Here is an 18937-nt window from a genome sequence, read left to right as displayed (position 1 = left end):
GAATTTTTATTTGAGAAAAATAATGACATTTTGTGTTGTTCCGTTAAATTTCCTCTTAAAAAATTTTGGATATCCAAGTTTCAAGGCATCTAGAAGGCTGCACGGACGTGCGAAACATGCCCCGTTTGATAATGTCTCGCGTTGACGTGGCCACTGGCTAGTCAGTCGAAGTTGTTCGTGATGTTGTTTTTCCTTACAACGAAGCTAATGTCCACAGCTTCGTGTGCGCAGAGATCGCCACGTGGAAGGGTTTCTAGAAGACTTACTGTTTGTGCAGGTTCGATTTGGCTTCTCAAAAGCATGAAAATCATACCGACACCCATGTCGGTGGTGTTCAGTAAGTGATGATGCTTTTGAGTTCTTTTCTTCACAATGCAGTAACAAAAAATAAAACAAAACAAAATTGATTTTTTTTTAATTTTTTTTAAAATTTTGCATAACAATAGTTACAGTACGAGTCTACTTCTTTTCCCTGCATTATTTTCTCAACAAAGTTATCTCAACAACCATGCTTACTATATAATGTCAATTCGGTCCTCAACCTTTAATTTGATTAAAATTCAGTCTTAATTTTTTTTTTGGCAATTTGCCAATTAACTCTCCTGGCCAATTTGGCCTGAAAAATGCTTACGTAGATACTCGGTCAATGCTGGTAAGACAATAGAAACATTCCGCGTTTCGGTGAAATTTCCGGAGTATTTTAGTCATTAGATTAAACATACATTTGATTAAAAAAAATTCTAATGAAAATATGATTCAGAATGTTTACGCTTGGTTGGTTTGGAGTTCCCTTCGAAAAAAAATAAAATAATCCAAATACCGTTATAACTCTCGTTGAGCTTTTTTAGATAAGAATTCCCCCCCTTTTGTTCCTGTACGACAAGTTGATACTTTACTTTATCACCGCAGCGGAACTACATTAATGCGATATACAAGGATGGAGGTTTTCTTGACAATACGATATTGCATTAAGATCCACTTGAATGAAATAAAAAAAATAAGGATTGATTTATGCACCTGGAGTGTCAATATTTATGTACGGTGCTTACTTTGGTATTATTATTATTATTTTTATCACTAAAGTGTCAAATTGGAGAAAAAACGATCATCGAAGTACTAATTCCGACGAAAAATGATTATTTAAGTGTCAATTCTCGCCAAACAGCACACGTGACATTTTTTTATTAATTTTTTAATATTACGTGTCAATTTTTTTTATTAATTTTTTAATATTACGTGTCAATTTTTTTTTTATATAAAAATCAACCCACGTGGATGTCACGTGGGGTCCACGTTGACTGTTCGACTTAAAAATAGTTACATTTTTTTAAAAAATTAAACACAAAAATAACCTAAAAAGTAAATAAGAATAATAATAATAATAATAATAAGAAGCGTAAGTTGCAGTGGCGAGGGGTGGGGGATGGCGGAGTCATCGGCCATTGCCGACAATGGTGGGTCGATGGCAATTGCAATAGAGGCTTCCCTTTTCTTTTCTTTTTTTAAACTTTTAGCTTTTTTTTTATTGCTGACTTGAAAGCTCTGGCGAGTCATGTAGATGCCACATCATATTTTTGATGAAACTCACCAGAGTTAGCACCGAAATAACCATTTTAAAAAAAAATGGCATTTAAGTGATCAAAAAAATATCGACACTAAAGTGAACACTGTACACAAATATTGACACTCATAGTATCTTTTTATTGGCTAATTTTATTACTTAAGAGTGGGTTTGTCTCATGAAAAATGAATGACGTGAAGAATGTTCCTCCGAAAACGTTTGTATCACATAAAAAAATGAACGAACGAAAAATATTATTGTCGTCCTAAAAAATGTCTAGATATAAATTATTGTCAATAATGAAAGTATTTTTCATTGATTAATTACCTCAAGCGACACAATAATTTCGATTTTTTTCACAATAAGATTTCTTTTCAAGCTTTCCTTTCTCTTGTATAAGAAAATTCTCGTTCCCATGTGTTTGGAGTGTTGAGTACGATTAGCTAGAAAAAAAAATTAAGCAATTAGAGGAAATGCCCCCTTTTGACGAGAATGTTAGCTTTATAGAAACGTGAGAATTCGATGCGTATTAGTACCCAAATTATGGAAACTCATCGCTCCCATTGAGAAGAAAATCGATGCAAATGGTGAAAATGAATTTAATGAATAGAACTCGAGGCGTCCATATGATATCTATTAGAAGATGAGTACACAAACGTTTATCTAAAAAAATATAATGTAACTATATTCTATTTTAGGGAAAATATCAAATAAGGACCGAAAGTGTCACTATTTTCTCGAATAAAAGCATGAAATGGATTTTATTTCAAATAAAGGTCTGAATTGCCCTTAGTTAATTTAAATAAGGGTCCGAAATGAATATTATTTCAAATAAGAGCATGAGGTGGCCATATCAATCTCAAAAAAGAGCCCTTCACCCATTTATTAGGGGCATTTTTGTCATTTAATTTTTAAAAATTTCTCTTTTTTCTTTATTTTTTCCTTTTTTATTTCTAAAAAAAAAAAAAAATAGAAACGAAGGTGGAAGGCAGCCCACCGGCGATGGGGCGGCGGTAATGGCTGTTGGGGTCACGACCCTCCCTTGGACCCGGGTGAGGGTTATGGCCCTCTACCAACTCTAGGAGGGCCTATTGGCCCTTTGCCTTTGGTTGGCGGGATTGCTAGCTATCGCTGACGCCCCATCACCGGTGGGGCAATAACAAAAAAATCATGTTAAAATTGTATTTTGACGAAAATGTCCTTGGTCGGTCAACGAGGTCGTGCCCTTATTTAAAATAGTCACGATCACTTCAGGCTCTTATTTGAAACAGAGATCACTCCATGCCTTTATTTAAGAAAATGAGGGCTATTTGGAATCTTCTCTCTATTCTATGAGTGAATGTGGATAATTTTCACGAAATACATATATTATAGCGGAAAAAGGATAATATTATCCACAATTACCTGCCTTGAAAGAATGCTCACATGAGATATTTTGGTGAGGAGAGGCCCATCTTTTTGCAGTGTAAAATAATTTATCCGATGCGCATACACGGGTCCATGCAATGGAATAACCTTCTTGACATTATAAATTAAACAGAAAAAAATTTGCATAATTTGTGTAGAGTGCAATCCACGTATATACACGTGGACTGTCCTCACATGGGCAGTGTCAATGTCCATGACAAAAATTTTGTTTGCTCTCCACCCAACTGATGGAGAGCCCACCAAATTGAATCAAAATGAATTGAGAGCTTGGAAAAGCAAAATCCAAAGCAACCATTGTTTTTTTTTCTTTTCTTTTTTTAACAATGGGGGTCTCGTCTCGAGTCTCACTTTTAAGTCTTGACCATTGTTTAGTCGTTAATTCCATCAAACAAAGGGGATCTAACAGTCGAGATGCGCCGAGACCAGGCGCAAAACATCCGGAAAGTTAATTGAACTTGTCTTTTCAACTTAAACGTGTGGAAGAAGTTGATCCGGAAATTGTAAATAACTGCTTGAAACGAGTCGCTAATTTAGCATGAACTATAAAGTAGAGCCAAGACTATTTTTTGGACCCAAAAAAAAGAGAAAGAAAGAAGAAGAAGCCAAAACTACTTTGAGTTGGTCCATGGTGGAATGTCACGAGGAATTGGATTCTCATACGTGATTGAAATAAACCATACAAAGTTGGAAAAGAGAGGGGGCATGGTATTGATGGGTAGGATCCGTCAGTTTTGCTTATATCACTCGTGGTTTTATTTAGAAATGTGTGATGGCCACTCAAAACACACAAATCAATCAGATCAAACGGTTAGTCTTGGTGTTAGCACTTCCAAGCTTTTGTGTCTAATTTTTAATCACTTTCCTCAAACATTTTTCTCTATTCCCCGCAAGCGAGTTAACACCCGTATCACGTGTCGGGCGACTTAAGTTTCGTCTATTTCTCAAAAGAAAAAAATGAATAATTTAAGAAATATTTTTTTAAAAATAATTATCTTATATCAATTTTTTTTTCAGTATCAATAACAATTTATGTTTGAATATTTTTGTGAACTAGAAAAATACTTTTTATCCATTCATTTTTTAATCAAAAAAAGAAAAGAAGGAGCCTCCAAGAACAAGGGTTGTGATTAGGGGTGAGTATGGGCCGGGTGGGCCGGGTCCAGATCTAGACCCTAAAACCGATCATGTTATAGCCCGTTCTCAGCTTTTAGAACCGAGAACCGACCTTGTTTATCTTGGAACCAGTTTTGAAACCGACCCTATTTTTCGGTCCGGTTCCAAGTTCTACTCGAGAACCTGTTTTTTTTTTTTTTTTACAAAATAATATGAGTATCGATGAAATAAAAAAAATTACAATCCACCAAAAGCAACAATCCAAAATATAATATATAATATGACGAGATAGGAAGAAACAGAGGATTGAGAGGAGGTGAGGGCCGTGAGGCAACCAAAGGGCAAGTGACGTTGGACTAGATACTAGGGTTTTTTTTTTAAAAAATAATAACTAAAAACCGGTTCTAAAACCAATCCGGGTGGATCTTCACTTAGAACCGGAAACCGGACCGGTTTCAACCACTTTCCAAAAATTCTAACCGATTTCGTATCTTGTTTTTCGGGTGGGCCGATCCGAATTTCGAGTAAACCCGGTCCGGTTGCACACCTCTAGTTGTGATGGGGATGGAACACTAGGGACAATGGGAAAGGCAAAAAGAAAAGGGCTACCTATGGGTTTTGGGCCCCATTGGTTTTAGGCCCATTTCTTGCTCAATAGAGATTCTTGATCTTGCGTAACGTCGTGAAAAAAAAAAAGAAAACTACATTCACTGTTCAGCAACCTATAAACCCTTTCTTTGCCAACGGATAATCATGAGAACATATGGATGATCAGCGCTTGTTTCAACCTTTCATTTCTAATTGTTCGACGTTTCGGTGTTTCGCTTTTCGGGTTTTATTTATCGAGTATCGCGATGCCGACAATAGATGTTTGGTCCTGCTGTCGGGTTCGTAGCCATTGCTTAGGGTCTCGATTTTGCTCGAGGTTGCATGAATAAAGAGAAGGAATAATGGCGCAGGATGGGAACCCTGAACATTTTTGAATTGGGCAACGGTAGCCCTTCCGTCGGATGTTTGGACAGAAATGCTTAAGTGGTGGCGCCCGTTCACATAAGTGTTATCGCCTCAAATAGTTTATTTTTTATTTTTGATTTTTTGTCAATTTTATTTATAAAGGCTTGACTTCATTATTATTTAAATTTTTAATTTTGTTAAAGCCAGGAGACATTTGGCTGCCACGTAAGCACTTCAATGGCTATTTGATTTCCATATCGGCGTTTCCGTTCAAGCATTTGACCGAGGAACTAACATTGCAAGAATAGAAAATATTCAGGAACTAGATTGAACAAAATTAAAAAATCTACGAATAATATTTACTGCTAGATCAATTCATACTATTTGATGAAGAATGGTGGAGTGTTGGGGTATCTCTAATAATCGGTCATGTCGTATAGGCTCAAATCGTACATTCAATTGCTTCGATTGGGTTAGAACCATTCATTATATTATCGCAATCAATTATGTTTTCTAGTTGCTTTGAAAAAATTATGAGATTCTTTGCATTGATTAAAAAATTCATGGATTTTTCGTGCCATTATCCCCAAAGGACAAAATAAAGAAGAGACAAAAGGAAAAAAGAACTGAAAATTTTGAGAAAAATCTAAGTGAAATGAAAATATAGATAACGAGTGAAATATAACAAAATGTTAAGCAAAAATGAGACTCTCATAGAAGGCCAAAAAAATTTATATTTCTCTTAAAAGTGTTTTGTGAAAGCTTAAAATGAAATCCTACAATTAACTTAAAGACTAAAACTTAAACTTTCAAAAGTTGGAATTACTTAAGTCTAATAAAAAGTTAGAGGACTTTTTTTTTTAATAATTGTAATGTTTATGTGATTTTTACTAAAGTCTGCCCTTTTATAACTCGATTGAAGGGGAATTTTTTTTTTTCCAAATGCTAATCTCATCAAAAAATGACTTAATGAATAAAGCTCAAATTGCGAACTGTCTACCCACATCCATGAACAATGTGTTAAATCGGATCCGTCATTGGTATTTATGAATAAAGGGTTAATTCCCAATAAAAAAGAGGGAAATATGTTTTTATGCAAAAAAAATTGGCGTCCTACTAGATTTTAACTCAATATATAATATGATCTCCGAATTTTTAATATGCTCAATATAGTCATTTCGATTCAATATAGTCATTAAATTAATTCAAGTTTAAAGATAATATTAAATATTTTGATATAGTTTAATAATTAAATTGAACATTTATCAAAATTTTATAAATTATATTAAATTAATGACAAAATTTATGAGATCGAAAAGTAAATAAGTTTAAAGTTCTCAAACCACCTCCCAACGTTTTATCAAAGTTGGAGACATTTGTGTCGTTTTCCCAAAACAGTGGGCTCACGCGACGTCGTCGCTGATTGACTCGTCGGCCCGACGCTTAATCCCTTGCTAAACCCTTCACGGCCATGACAGGGGAGGAGCCCTGAGAGAGGGGAGGACGGAGGAGCCATGTTCAGGAGTAGCCGAGCGATCTCGTCGTTCCTGAAGCGGAACAGAGCTCTGAATGGCTCCTACCGAGACGCCGCGACGCTGCCCAGGCCTCCGGCCGAGCACCCTCCGTACGGGTTGCTCGCGTCAACCGCCGGGAGGAACTCGTTTCGCGTGTTCGACTCGCTCCCCAAGGCAGGTTTCGAATCAACTCCTGCATTTCGAATTCGATTTTTGCCTCCCTTCTATCCCCGACATGGGGAGTGTTGGAGTTATCACTCAGGAAGGGTGATTCGAAAGGCGTCGCCTTGGGATGAAATGGCTTCGCCTATCGGAGTAGCTCGTGAAATTGTAAACTTGTGATTGCACCGATTCTGTGTATGTGGTTTCGCTTTTGAAGAGGATATAGTTAATCTGATAAATATTTGTTCTCCTTAAGGACGCTTGATCACGTTGAGGTGATATATCGGCGGAATGCCTGTTTGAATTCTACATTCTCGTTTTTTTGTCGCTGTTTATCATAAGCTTTCTTGTTAATTTACTTGAAATATGGGCTATAACAATGTGTCAAGCTAGATACTTCTTGGCTTTAGGGGAATTGAAAGGGATATTAGAATTTACTTGCATTTCTAGTTAGAGCTATTCTACTCGTCTAAATTTCTTGCTTGAATGGAAGCCGCTGGTTTTTTCTTTGTTTTGTGCTGCCCATTGAGCAGTTCTCTCTGTCTGTACAAAGGGAAGATCCTGACTCTTGTTACAGGTGAGGCATTTGCCGCTAGGGAGGAGCATGTCCACCACTGCGTCCGTTCCCTTGCAGAGCAAAGAGGGGTTGAAGCTGCTCGTGACTGGAGGGCCTCAAGCTCAAAAGTGGGTTGGAATCTGGCTTTTTGGGTCGGCGGCATGGGTATTCAGTATGGTGTTACTAGGTGGTGTTACGCGTTTGACTCGTTCCGGTCTTTCCATGACTGATTGGAAATTTGGCGGTGGCCTTCCTCCTCTGTCTGATGAGGAGTGGTTGCTGGAGTTCGAGAAATATAAGCAGTCTCCTGAGTATAATCGGTATGGTCAAGCATGGGATTGAATTGCATCTAACAGTTCTGAAGCAAAAAAATGACATCACTGCGGACGGATTACTTGAAAAGTAAATTTGTTGGGTCAATTTGTGTAATGTTCTTCCTATTTAACACTATAGCTCAGGATGCCTACTTGTTTAGGCTACTGTCTTTTTCAAGATTTAAACATACTCAGGGTGAGAATGGCTTCTGTATCATACTATGAAGTTTCAATTCGATTTATTCTTTGGTTGTTGGAACACTTCATTGTTAAATGCTAGCATAAATAAAACAGAGCTGGTATTTCAGTTCAAATTGAACTTACATTTAATCCATGCTTTCTAACATTGCTTGGCTCATGTAATCTCCTGCAGCATAAACAGAGGAATGAGTATTGAAGATTTCAAATTTATTTACTGGATGGAGTATGCCCATCGGATGTGGGGAAGGGGTCTGGGAATCATGTTTGCTTTGCCATTTTCGTACTTCCTTCGAAAGGGATACATCACTCTACGCCTTGGGCTGAAACTCTCCGGTCTTTTCGCTCTTGGTGCCGGGCAGGGTCTAATTGGCTGGTGGATGGTTAAAAGTGGTCTAGAAGTAGGTAGCACTTTCATATGTTCATTTGTATCTCAGCATGCCATTTTCTTTAAGGACTTTCCTTCTCTTCATTTTAATTAGGAGCCGCCATCTGAATATGCTCAACCAAGGGTGAGTCCATATCGTCTTGCGGCTCACCTAACTTCAGCCTTTGCCATTTACTGCGGCCTTTTCTGGACTGCTCTTTCCGTCGTTATGCCGGAGCCACCTGCCGAATCAATAGCTTGGGTTGGTGGGGCGGCAAAAGTTAAGAGATTCACCCTTCCTTTAAGCTTGCTGGTTGGTGTTACAGCCATCTCAGGAGCCTTTGTCGCAGGAAATGATGCTGTATGTAACTTCACTTTCTACTTCAATAATTATCTTCAAAAACATGCAAATAGATGATGTGGGGTTTCTTTTTCTGCTACCATAAGATAGGATGACCTCATATGCTTACTGCCAGGGACATGCATTTAATACTTTTCCAAAGATGGGGGATACATGGATCCCTGATGATATTCTCGAAATGAAGCCAGTAATTCGCAATTTCTTTGAGAACACATCATTGGTGCAGGTATCTCTTTTTGATCACCAGCTTCGCTTTTTTCAGTGAATTCCCCTGGATGTAATAGTTTATAGGATGGTTTTGGATTCTCTTCCAAGTAACAGCAGGTGTGGACTTGGGTTTTTCCACTGGTTTATATGGTTCTTATGCAATCCCTCGAAGATGACTGTAAAAGTCACAATAGAAATCGTGCAAGAATAACTGATCTCAGAATTGATGAAGTCATTAACGACAGTCTGCAAGTTAACAATTGTCTGAAAACTTTTTAGGTTATTCAACGCATGATAAGGTCGTGTCTATTGTCTTAAGATACTGGCATGTATGTACTGCACTACAACTACCATGTGTCGGAATTGTTCCAGTGTCACTTACAATGCACTATCACGATAGAGATCGTTGCTCAATGGGGTCTGCTGTTTGTAATTTCTTGCTCTCGAGAATAGTGTCATATAGGTCATGCTGTTTAATTGCTGCATCCCTTGTCCTTGACATACAGCTTGACCATCGCATTCTTGCAACCACTACATTGGTTGCAATCGGCACTCTTTGGTGGTCAACCAGAAAACTAGACATACATCCAGCAGTTCGATCATTGATTGGCAGTACTGTTGGCATGGCTGCTCTTCAGGTGACTTCCTTGGTTTGCTGCTCTCTCTTGTTTCTGACTGATATTTTTCTTCCCCTGGTTTTTGAGTTCTTGGAAAAGAGCGGTCTTCGTCGTCCTATGAATGCAGATTCTGAGTATTGCTTTTCTCTGCAGGTGACTTTAGGGGTATCCACTCTTCTATCTTACGTGCCTGTTTCGCTAGGCACTGCACATCAAGCCGGGGCTCTGACCCTTCTCACCCTCATGCTCCTGCTAAATCACACCGTGCGTAAGCCGTCACCGTCCCTTCCTCAAATCTCTCCCTCAGATCGTGAAGCCAACTACATGACCATAGTCCGACGATTCTTGTAAGGCTATTGTTACCTTGTTTCCTCGTCATGTTTCAACTATTACCCAAGTTTTGGCAAACGAAATAGGATCCTGATCTTGTTCTAGTCCGAACAACTTGTGGTGTCATTGGCCTGTTGCTGTTTAGTCGCCTTTGACTCCCATGGTAACAAATTGTAATTCGAGAAGAGAACAATTCCATTATCATAGGATGGTTTGGATAACAAGAGCAGCCGCTTGTATATATGTACAGAAGTGGAGACGTATTTGTGCAGGGTCAACAAATTTGACGTTTCAACATCAAAATTGATATATAAGTCTTTCTAGCTAGCGTGGGAAATAGGAGTGATGTTTGTGTCAAGTGTTAACGTGAAATGCAAGATGTAGACCGACCGACTCATATGCTCAATTTTCAACTTTCAATTAAGCCATGTTTAAAAAAAAAAAAAAAGAAATTTGAAAGAGGGGCATATAACAAATGGTCTGCGCTAGTCAAAATAAAATATTATACTTAGATCTAAGCCATGATAAACTCTATTTAATTTGATAAGACAAAGAATGGTCAGAGGGGGGCCTAAAATGGAACCCCACATTTAGGCGTTCTTGTCCCAGACCATGTGATGTGCCTCGCATTTGGCACTATCACGTTGAATGCTGTATTTATTAATTGAACAGAAAAAAAAAAGGAGAGAAATTATAAAAATGATTATCAAGGACAACAAAAAAAAAAAAAAAAAAAAGTGGTAATTATGTGTGATGAGGGACATCACGGAAGAGGAAAGACGAGAAAATGGCTATAATTTATGGTGTTATTTTCGTTGAATTAACCTCATTAAAAATCCTGAATTAATACAAATAACACATTTGCCCTCGAGTAATTTCATCTCACGTATACTGTGAATCCGGTGCATCGTGACATAATTTATTCCGAACTAACTATGCCAAAACCGGTATTCATGCCTCAACGAACCTTCTTTTAAAATGCGTACTTGTTCATACCCATGAATATATATATTGAAAACTTGTCATTCTCCATGTCAAATTAATCTTGCAATTGCCAACATGTGCATTGGCACGTATGCATGTCAATGAGTTACAGGGCAGAATGCCAACGGATTGTAGATTCAAATCAGCCTAAAAATGCCGGAATCGATACAAAGTTGGTGCCAGAGATTTGAGAGTTAGGATCAAGATTTGGGTCTAATTTAAATACCTACCAACGGTCATTTTCTCCCGTCGGTGAGAAAGTGGGTGGGGACTAGGACAAGCCTTTGGAGATAACCTTTACAAGCCATTGTGCTCCGCCCACTTCGAATGATGACGTCATGTTTATGTCCGGACAAGCTTCGGAAATCCCCACCCGGGAAATCGTAATTAATGTGAGCGTATTGCGTAGTTAATTACGGGGTTAAGGAAACTAATTGGGGAAAAAGAAAAAAATAAAAGGGAAGGAAGGAAAAAAAAAAGGGAGAAAGAAGAAGAAATGCAATGCGCGTGACAACTGTGTGGAAACCGCCGCTAATTGCGAAACGGTCTTCAATGGTTTTTATTACATTTTTTTTTTGTCCAAACGCGAAGTTGCGAGGGAGATTCAGGCACTATCCACTGTCTTCGAATGATTTCTCCGTCGGTTTTGTTTTATTTAAAAATAATTCAATGTTGAATTTTTGGGGATTATTAAATGTATTGAATTTCCTGTTCGTCTTCTTCATCTTGATCGACTGCTAAGAATAGGATAACCTCCTTTGGGAAAGCATTCTCGGACGCGAACAGCGCAGAGAATCAGGTGCCGCTTCCTTCGCTTCCCTCTGTGTTCTTCTCTCTCTCTCTCTCTCTCTGTTTTCCCTCCAAGGGATTCTCTCTCGGTCTTTTTGTTTTCCCCTTTCTTTCTTCTTTCCTTGGGTTCAACTGGGTGGTGGTCGCTCATCGTTTCCCCCTTTTCTCTGGTCGTCAGCCGATCCACTGGTCTTCGGCATCGTCCTGAATTTTTTTTTTTTTTGGCCCAGGTGAGGTGCTGTTCTCTGGATCCGAATCTGATTCTTGCCTGCGTGCGCAATCTCCTGTGGGGTTACAGGGAGAGGGATCGTTAAAGCTCTCTTCTTGAATCCATTGTGGGGTGGATTGGCGCCGGTAGCGCGAGTCTGTGTGTTTTGTTCGTTTTAGATCGTCAGTTGAGCGGTCGTCGGATTGCTTTCTCGTGTGAAATGCTGTCGCATTTTGATGCTTTCGAGGGGACGTGGATTGTTCGAATCGGCGGTTTCTCGATTGGCGAGTCGAAGCCTGTTCGATATGCTGTCGTGTAAGAGGTCGAGCCAGTTCTAGGGCAGGTGGCTTATCATAATTTAGATGACGGTCCGGTTACAACATAGCACATCAACTTATGGGGAATTAGTCATTTAGATTAGATTGACCGGATTAGATGATGAGATGGGTGCTCATGAATATGTTGAGGCAGATGTCTGACATGTTTGTCCTCAATTGGGAGCAATCTACTTGCCAGCGTGTTTTGTGTGTCTAATTTGCTTCGGGTTTTCATGTGGCACCAGATTCAGTTGGCCTTTCTGGGACTTGTTTCGACCGTGATCAAAGCACGTGGGGCACATAAATGCACCACCGCAGTGTTATGGATAGGAGATTCTTGACGTGTTTTTTGTAAAAGAAAATGGATCACGAGTTGCAAGTTGGCGATCGACCTCAAATCGAAGTATGATATCCAAAAAATTAGACGAGCATATTTCTTTTGAAAGACTTTGTCATACTCTACACTTTCCTTTCCATGCAATTCCTTTTCTCATTAATCCATTCTCTATTAGTTATGTCCGTGGAATATAGAAGGACCAATTCCTACGGCTGATGATTTCTATTAAAGGAATTTTATGTAACAGATGGGACCGCTTCAGGAAAGATCAATCCATGATTTTGACGATAAGAGTGCATCCAGCACGACGAAAGTTTTTCCGAAGATGAATTCTTTTCATGCAGCCGAACAAGGGCCATTTCCGGGGCCTTCACGAGTTGGAGGTGTTAACATGTTCAGTTGTGCATGTAGAAGTATAAAGATAGTTGTCTTCTCAAATAAACTCAACTTGCTTATGCCATTTGGTCCTGTAGCCATCTTGGTTCATAATATGACTGGCCATCATGTGAGTTACGATCATCTACATTCATATCTGTTATAACATAGCGCATTCAAGAATGCTCTGTTAATTTCTGTAGCTGGACTGCAGGGGTGGGTTTTCTTTTTCAGTTTACTAGGTATTACACCTTTGGCCGAGCGTTTAGGTTATGCTACAGAGTAAGGCCTCTTAGTTCTTCTGCTTGATTATCTTTTGGACATGTGGTTTGGTTAAAGCTCATGTCTATATCTTGTTTGATGTAGGCAACTGGCTTTCTATACTGGTGCTACAGGTGAGATTCACTGAAAATCCAAGTGTAAATTAGATGCAACCATATTCATTGTTCTCTGCCTTCACATTTTTTTTCTCTAAGAATTGTATGGTATCCAAAACTTGAAGGGTTGAAGGGGTAATTTTCAAAATTTCACAAGGAATTGTTTTTTGACAGGAGATGATTTTTGGTATTTTATTTTTGTTAATACCAATAGGCTTGTGTAGGGCCTCATTAGCGTGCAATGCACACAATTGTTCCTTACCCATAAGCATGCAATTATGAAATCTGAGTCTCTCTCTCCCCACATTTTCCTCTTGTCCTGTCAAATATACATCATGGAAGTTGTTTACTGGAGAACCTCATCTCGTTGTTGGAGTAAAAATTTTTGTATGAATTATTACAAAAGTATGAATAGACAGTCTTTTAATCTTTTCAAGAAATGCTGGATGTTAAATTTACTTCTTCCATAAGCTTAAAATGTAAAATTTTTTATGGGTCAGTGGCACACAGATGGTCATGCATATTTTAACATTACTCTAGGGGATTACAGGTTGACATATTGAATTGGAACTTGCAGTTGGTGGTCTGTTGAATGCAACTTTTGGAAATGCAACCGAATTGATTATATCAATACATGCACTGAGGAACGGAATGATTAGGGTGGTTCAGCAGTCATTACTGGGTTCGATCCTCTCAAATATGCTGCTTGTCCTTGGTTGTGCATTCTTATCTGGTGGGCTTGTTTATATGAAGAAGGAACAGGTTTTTAACAAGGTAAGCCCATTGTCGCTTTCCACTTTTATTATGATTGACATTCACCCTCTGTTCTATGTTTCCCTTCCTGACACGTTAAAATTTGGTGTGCAGTCAACTGCTGTTGTAAACTCAGGGTTGTTACTGATGGCTGTCATGGGTTTACTTTTTCCTGCTGTCCTTCACTACACACACAGTGAGGTGCACTTTGGGAAGTCGGAACTGGCTCTCTCGAGATTCAGCAGCTGCGTCATGCTAGTTGCATATGCTGCCTATCTCTTTTACCAGTTGAGGAGTCAATCAAATCAATATGTCCCTCTCAATGAGGTCGGTTAGGGTCAATATTTTCTTTAACCTGTGTTTCATTGTTTTAATTATAGCCTACTTCCTCATGCTGTAGAATTTGTTTGTTTAGTTACATGGTTCATCCATGGAAAGAACAACTTTTCCTTTCAAGGTTTTGATCCAATTGTATATGACTTGGTTAATGGGAGCTTGTGAGTGCTTCTGTCTTTTACTTCCTCTGTCCTTATTCGGTTATTCTGTTCAAGGCTTACTAAATGTGGATCTGAGATTTTTGTAGTAAACTTGTCATGCTCAGGCCCTTGCCTCTTGCTACTGCCAACATTTCCTCTTTTCAGTTTAGGAACAATAGCATTGTGTAGCGCTCTAGAATTCTGAGCCTTAGGCATAGTCTCTTTGAGTCCTTTGAAAGTGTTCAGGGTGTTTTTAATTTAAATTGCTTCAGTTGGGGTTTCTAAGTAATCCACTCTTGGTAGTGCTTGCGAACATATTCCCTTTAGCTGTTTGGGGAAGGTTGTTCACGAAATTTTCCTTGAGATGCATTTAGTCTTTTGCACTAAATTTGTCTGGGTTTACTTGTACTAGGAAGGGAGTCCAAGTGGAGCGAGTGCAGAGGATGACGATGAGTCCCCAGAAATTACTAAGTGGGAATCTATAATCTGGCTTGCAGTAATGACTGCTTGGATCTCATTTTTATCGGACTATTTGGTTGATGCCATAGAGGTATTAACGTTCTTTTTCTTTATTCACTCTTGACAGATTAGATATTGGTCGTATTGGATTCTGTTTGTTATATTCATTTCTCATAGAGCTTATCTTATATTTTTGCTATTACTGCAAATTGTAAATTACCTAAGCTTGGCTTTAGCAGTTTTATCCACAGTTTCCTGTTTGTCTTCGTGGTTTATGAATACCTTTGATGTCATAGTAATCTTCTGGGCAAAAGCTCTTTTCGGCAGTGGGCTTGGTGTTGGGTCAGATAGTATGGGGAGATTTAAACATTTTAGAAAATGTGGTAGTCATAAGTTATATGTCATAGTTTTTTAAAGGAGAGTTCTATATTCAACTTGAAGCAATTGTAGGCGCTTTTCATCTTTATCGCATGCCTGTCCAATCTTTCAAGTGCTTATTCTCAATCGTATTGGCTAACTTAAAAGTAGTGCTTCTTGAAGTACGAGTGTCCTTGTTCCTCTTCCCTTTTCTTCTCTTTTTTACGGTTAAAGTTCCTGAAAGTTTCCTTATGAGGTTCCGCTCAGTTTACTTTGGCTCCATCATTTAAGAGTTCCCTCATTGTTTGACATTTCAGGGGGCATCGTCAGCATGGAAAGTACCTATTGCATTTATTAGCGTGATATTACTTCCTATCGTAGGTAACGCAGCAGAGCATGCGAGCGCTATAATGTTTGCGATGAAAGACAAACTTGTAAGCATTTTCCTCTTTTTACTTTGTGTTTTTTTTTAATACTATCGGCCCTTGCAAAAATTATGATTTCATTGGCAGGACATATCTTTGGGAGTGGCAATAGGATCGTCAACTCAAATATCTATGTTTGGGGTAAGTCATTTGTCGTTGCAAGTTGATTGATTCTGTAGTCTATCTATTCGCAGATTCTGCAGTGAACCTACGTGTTACCTTTTGATAATCAATTTTAATTTTATTTGCCAGTTAAGATGACAGAAGAACAGTTCTTTGATGTTTGACATCGGATACACAATTAATTTTGATAATATATGCTATTCTAATCTATGTAGATGTTGTAAATGTCTTGTTTGCTGTCCTTTCCATAGGAATACCTTATCCGTAGAAATACCTTGGAAATATTCTATCTTGGTACTCCTCTCTGTATGTTCTTGATTAATGTTTTGTCAGTTGTCATTGTCATTCGTATCGTTCTTCGGTAACTTCGATTAGCGGCTCATTTTGGAGCTGTATTGGCTCTGTGATTCAAGCATCATTGGACCTTTTTTCCCTTTTTCAACCATGCATTTCTCATCATTGGACCTTTTTTTCTTCATTGATGTACGGACGATTAGAATGATTTATCATCGTTAACCTCATTGATGCCAATTTTTGGCTTTGATAGTTCCATTACAACCCTGAAAAGAATGAGGTTTTGTTTTAGATTCCTTATAGGAAAAGATGTGCAATTTTTTTTTTTTTGGCTCGAACTTATGGATGTATTGTGTGTGACAATATCCACGTAGAAGGTTCCTTCCATGAGTACCTCAAGTATTGTTTTGCCTGTATCTAGTAAGACGTGGACTTAGAATATGGCGGGCCTCTTGGAACAAGTTGGAAGCTCCAGGATTAAGATTGTGTTGAGGGAAATTGGGGAAAAGAGAGATGGCTGTGATTTCATCAAATTTTTAGTTATCATGCCTGTTCTCCATCTTGCTATGTGTGCAATCTCCATATAAAGATAGAAGCTCCAGGATTAAGATTGTGTGGAGGGAAATGGGGTAAAAGAGTGATGGCAGTGATGGAACTAGAAGGTTCTCAATCTCACCAGCTTTGTATATTTCGGTTTCCACCAAAGTTGGAGGACTGTCTATATATGCATGAATGCTCAAATTTTGTGCGTATAAGTGAAGTTTAGTTTGGTTTTCATGGTGTCCTTTATATTCTCCATTGATTTTTTTATCTTCATCAATGCAGATACCCTTTTGTGTGGTTATTGCATGGATAATGGGGCGCCCCATGGACTTGAATTTTCAACTCTTTGAAACGGCAGTTCTTTTCATTACTGTATTAGTTGTGGCCTTCTTGCTCCAGGTTTGTGAGGCATTAGCTCGCTACCTTTATGTTATGGTGGCATAAATCTATAATTCTAGGGGCTTGTCCTCCATGATGCCTGATGGCAGCAAAACTGACAGGGACATATCATCGTCTTTGCCACGTTTTGTGTTGCCACTCAATTCCATTTCAACAGTGATTGTTCAACATTTCTTCATTAAATTTTCTCGATGTGCAGGAAGGAACTGCTAATTACTTTAAAGGGTTGATGCTAATACTTTCCTATGTGATTGTCGCTGCCAGTTTCTTTGTTCATGTCGATCCAACCAAAGGTTAGTGCCTAATGTCCATGAAAAAAGTTTGTTTTCCTGCTTGAAATCGCGTAGACTCTCTTACTTCACTGCTCTATGGAAATTACTATTGCCATAAAAGATTCAAATTCCTCATTATTATCTTTTACAGATGATAAACAATTAGAGACATAGGGAGATTACGTGGTCGGATGTTCAGAAGCGGATGCTTTAGTCTGAATGCATATACGCCACGGGTGACGGTACACATCTCCAGCTCCTGCCGGTGCGTTTTCAATAGTGTATATTTGATCGAGCACCTTGGCTGGATTTTGTTCCACATTTCCCTCATCTTATATTTAAGATCGAGAAGGATTGTATGATAGGGTAGTCAAGAATTATTTCGCTGCTTGCCTAGTGTCATTCACATGCGCGAGTTGAGACCCATCACAAAATTGATGGGATGAGTTCATTAGAGATCTGCTTTTCTTTTTCCATCTGTATTTTGTTTTGTGTTTCTGTAATCACTGAATGGCTCCGGGCGAGTTGGTTTTGTACAGGTACCTATTTTCCTTTTCCTTTTGGTAACAAAGGAATTTAAAGATATGAACGGCGGAATAATGGTTTGAGACGTTCAAGATTCTCAGAGTTGCTATGAGAGTGCCTTCCATGTTTAGAGGTTACATAAGCCAATTCTGATGTAATTTACATCACTTAATTTTGCCTATGTAATGAAATTCAGATGTTATTTGCAACGCTCAGTTTGGAACCTTTGGATGTTTTCTACTGGGCTGGTACTACAGCACTGCCCTAGTTACCATGCTCTAATCTACTTTTCGGGTTGTACAAATTCCCCCATATATTCATCTCTCTTTATCGTGTATTAAACGGAAAACGTCTTTCGTAATCGTACCGTTGCATAAAGAGAACTATAACATAGGCTGATTTTCATTTGTGAAAAGAAGGAAATCATTTTTCAATCTTGTTGTGCCTTCTTTCCCTCACGTTGCCCTCTTGGCCTCGCGTCATTTTCTAGTCCTCCTTTTCCAGATCTGCTCCCGTTCATCCGTCTTCCTTACGCGGCCTCTCCTCCTTTCGCGGCCTCTGCTCATGTTCCCCCATCTTTCTCACGCAACCAAGCCGCTCCTCATCCTCCTGCTGTTGCCAGGCGCTTCCCTCCACATCGTCACCCTCCGGGGAGATTGCCACCATCGCCTCCTTCATCTACTTCCTCGGCTTCTTTGGCGAGCTTGACGCCTCGTCAGAGATCGGTAAGTCACGGAGAACTCAAGGCCTCATGAGTCGTGGCGAACTCACCAGATTTGGCGAGCTCGAGACCTCGTGAGAGGCTGCGAGCGACTCGCTAGATCTGGTTAACAATGTTGATGACGGCCGAGGATGAGGGACAACGTTACTCTCAAGCTTGGCTCGTCCGTGGTTGGCCTATGATGCTACTGTCCATGGTAAATTGGTGATACTCCTGGCCATGGTCTGCTTATCCATGGCTGCGAGCCTCATCGGCCGATCTGAGTAATGTCATGTATGTTATGAAAATCTCAATGTTAGGCGATTCAAATCCTTAGCACGTCCTCACCCCACTCCCTTGAAGGTGAGGATTCGAATCCCCCACCTCTCTCTTCCCAGACAGGAAGAGTGGCCTAGCAATTAGCTATTTGATTAAACAATCAAATAGCTTGTTTAATCACCCAGCTTTGGTCTTTGACAAACTGAATAGTGGTAACAATCAGAGTGCAATAATGGTAATAAATCAACTCAGGGAAACCGTAT

At 39.1% G+C, this 18937-nt stretch overlaps 2 protein-coding genes across 7 annotated transcripts; both read left to right on the top strand.

Annotated features, from left to right (window-relative positions):
* Nucleotides 1-6445: 6445 nt before the first annotated feature.
* Nucleotides 6446-10112, top strand: LOC115754172 (cytochrome c oxidase assembly protein COX15). The gene is given in 8 exon segments (XM_030693132.2): nt 6446-6744; nt 7310-7608; nt 7976-8201; nt 8283-8528; nt 8644-8754; nt 9242-9373; nt 9506-9640; nt 9642-10112. Coding segments are annotated over 8 exon segments (1362 nt in total). The 5' UTR covers nt 6446-6570; the 3' UTR covers nt 9681-10112.
* A 1167-nt stretch (nt 10113-11279) lies between these two features.
* LOC115754148 (vacuolar cation/proton exchanger 3-like) lies at nt 11280-17904 on the top strand. Of its 6 annotated transcripts, none has more exons than XM_030693105.2 (14): nt 11378-11465; nt 11634-11685; nt 12226-12383; nt 12565-12822; nt 12907-12974; nt 13059-13087; nt 13647-13843; nt 13937-14149; nt 14711-14848; nt 15432-15548; nt 15627-15680; nt 16782-16898; nt 17098-17191; nt 17322-17904. In XM_030693105.2, the coding sequence occupies exons 3-14, from the start codon at nt 12342-12344 to the stop codon at nt 17342-17344; spliced, it is 1350 nt and encodes a 449-aa protein (XP_030548965.1). In that variant the 5' UTR covers nt 11378-11465; nt 11634-11685; nt 12226-12341; the 3' UTR covers nt 17345-17904. The 6 variants fall into 6 exon arrangements, with proteins under 6 accessions (XP_048131308.1, XP_030548965.1, XP_030548967.1 ...); XM_030693108.2 differs by having other exon boundaries at nt 11384-11465; nt 12549-12822; XM_048275350.1 differs by having other exon boundaries at nt 11389-11465; nt 11634-11765.
* The last annotated feature ends 1033 nt before the right edge of the window (nt 17905-18937 follow it).

This window comes from Rhodamnia argentea, chromosome 2 (genome assembly GCF_020921035.1).
Source record: "Rhodamnia argentea isolate NSW1041297 chromosome 2, ASM2092103v1, whole genome shotgun sequence".
NCBI lineage: Eukaryota > Viridiplantae > Streptophyta > Magnoliopsida > Myrtales > Myrtaceae > Rhodamnia > Rhodamnia argentea.
The sequence above is the reverse complement of the archived record's forward strand: the minus strand, read 5'-3'. Positions and strand labels throughout refer to the sequence as shown.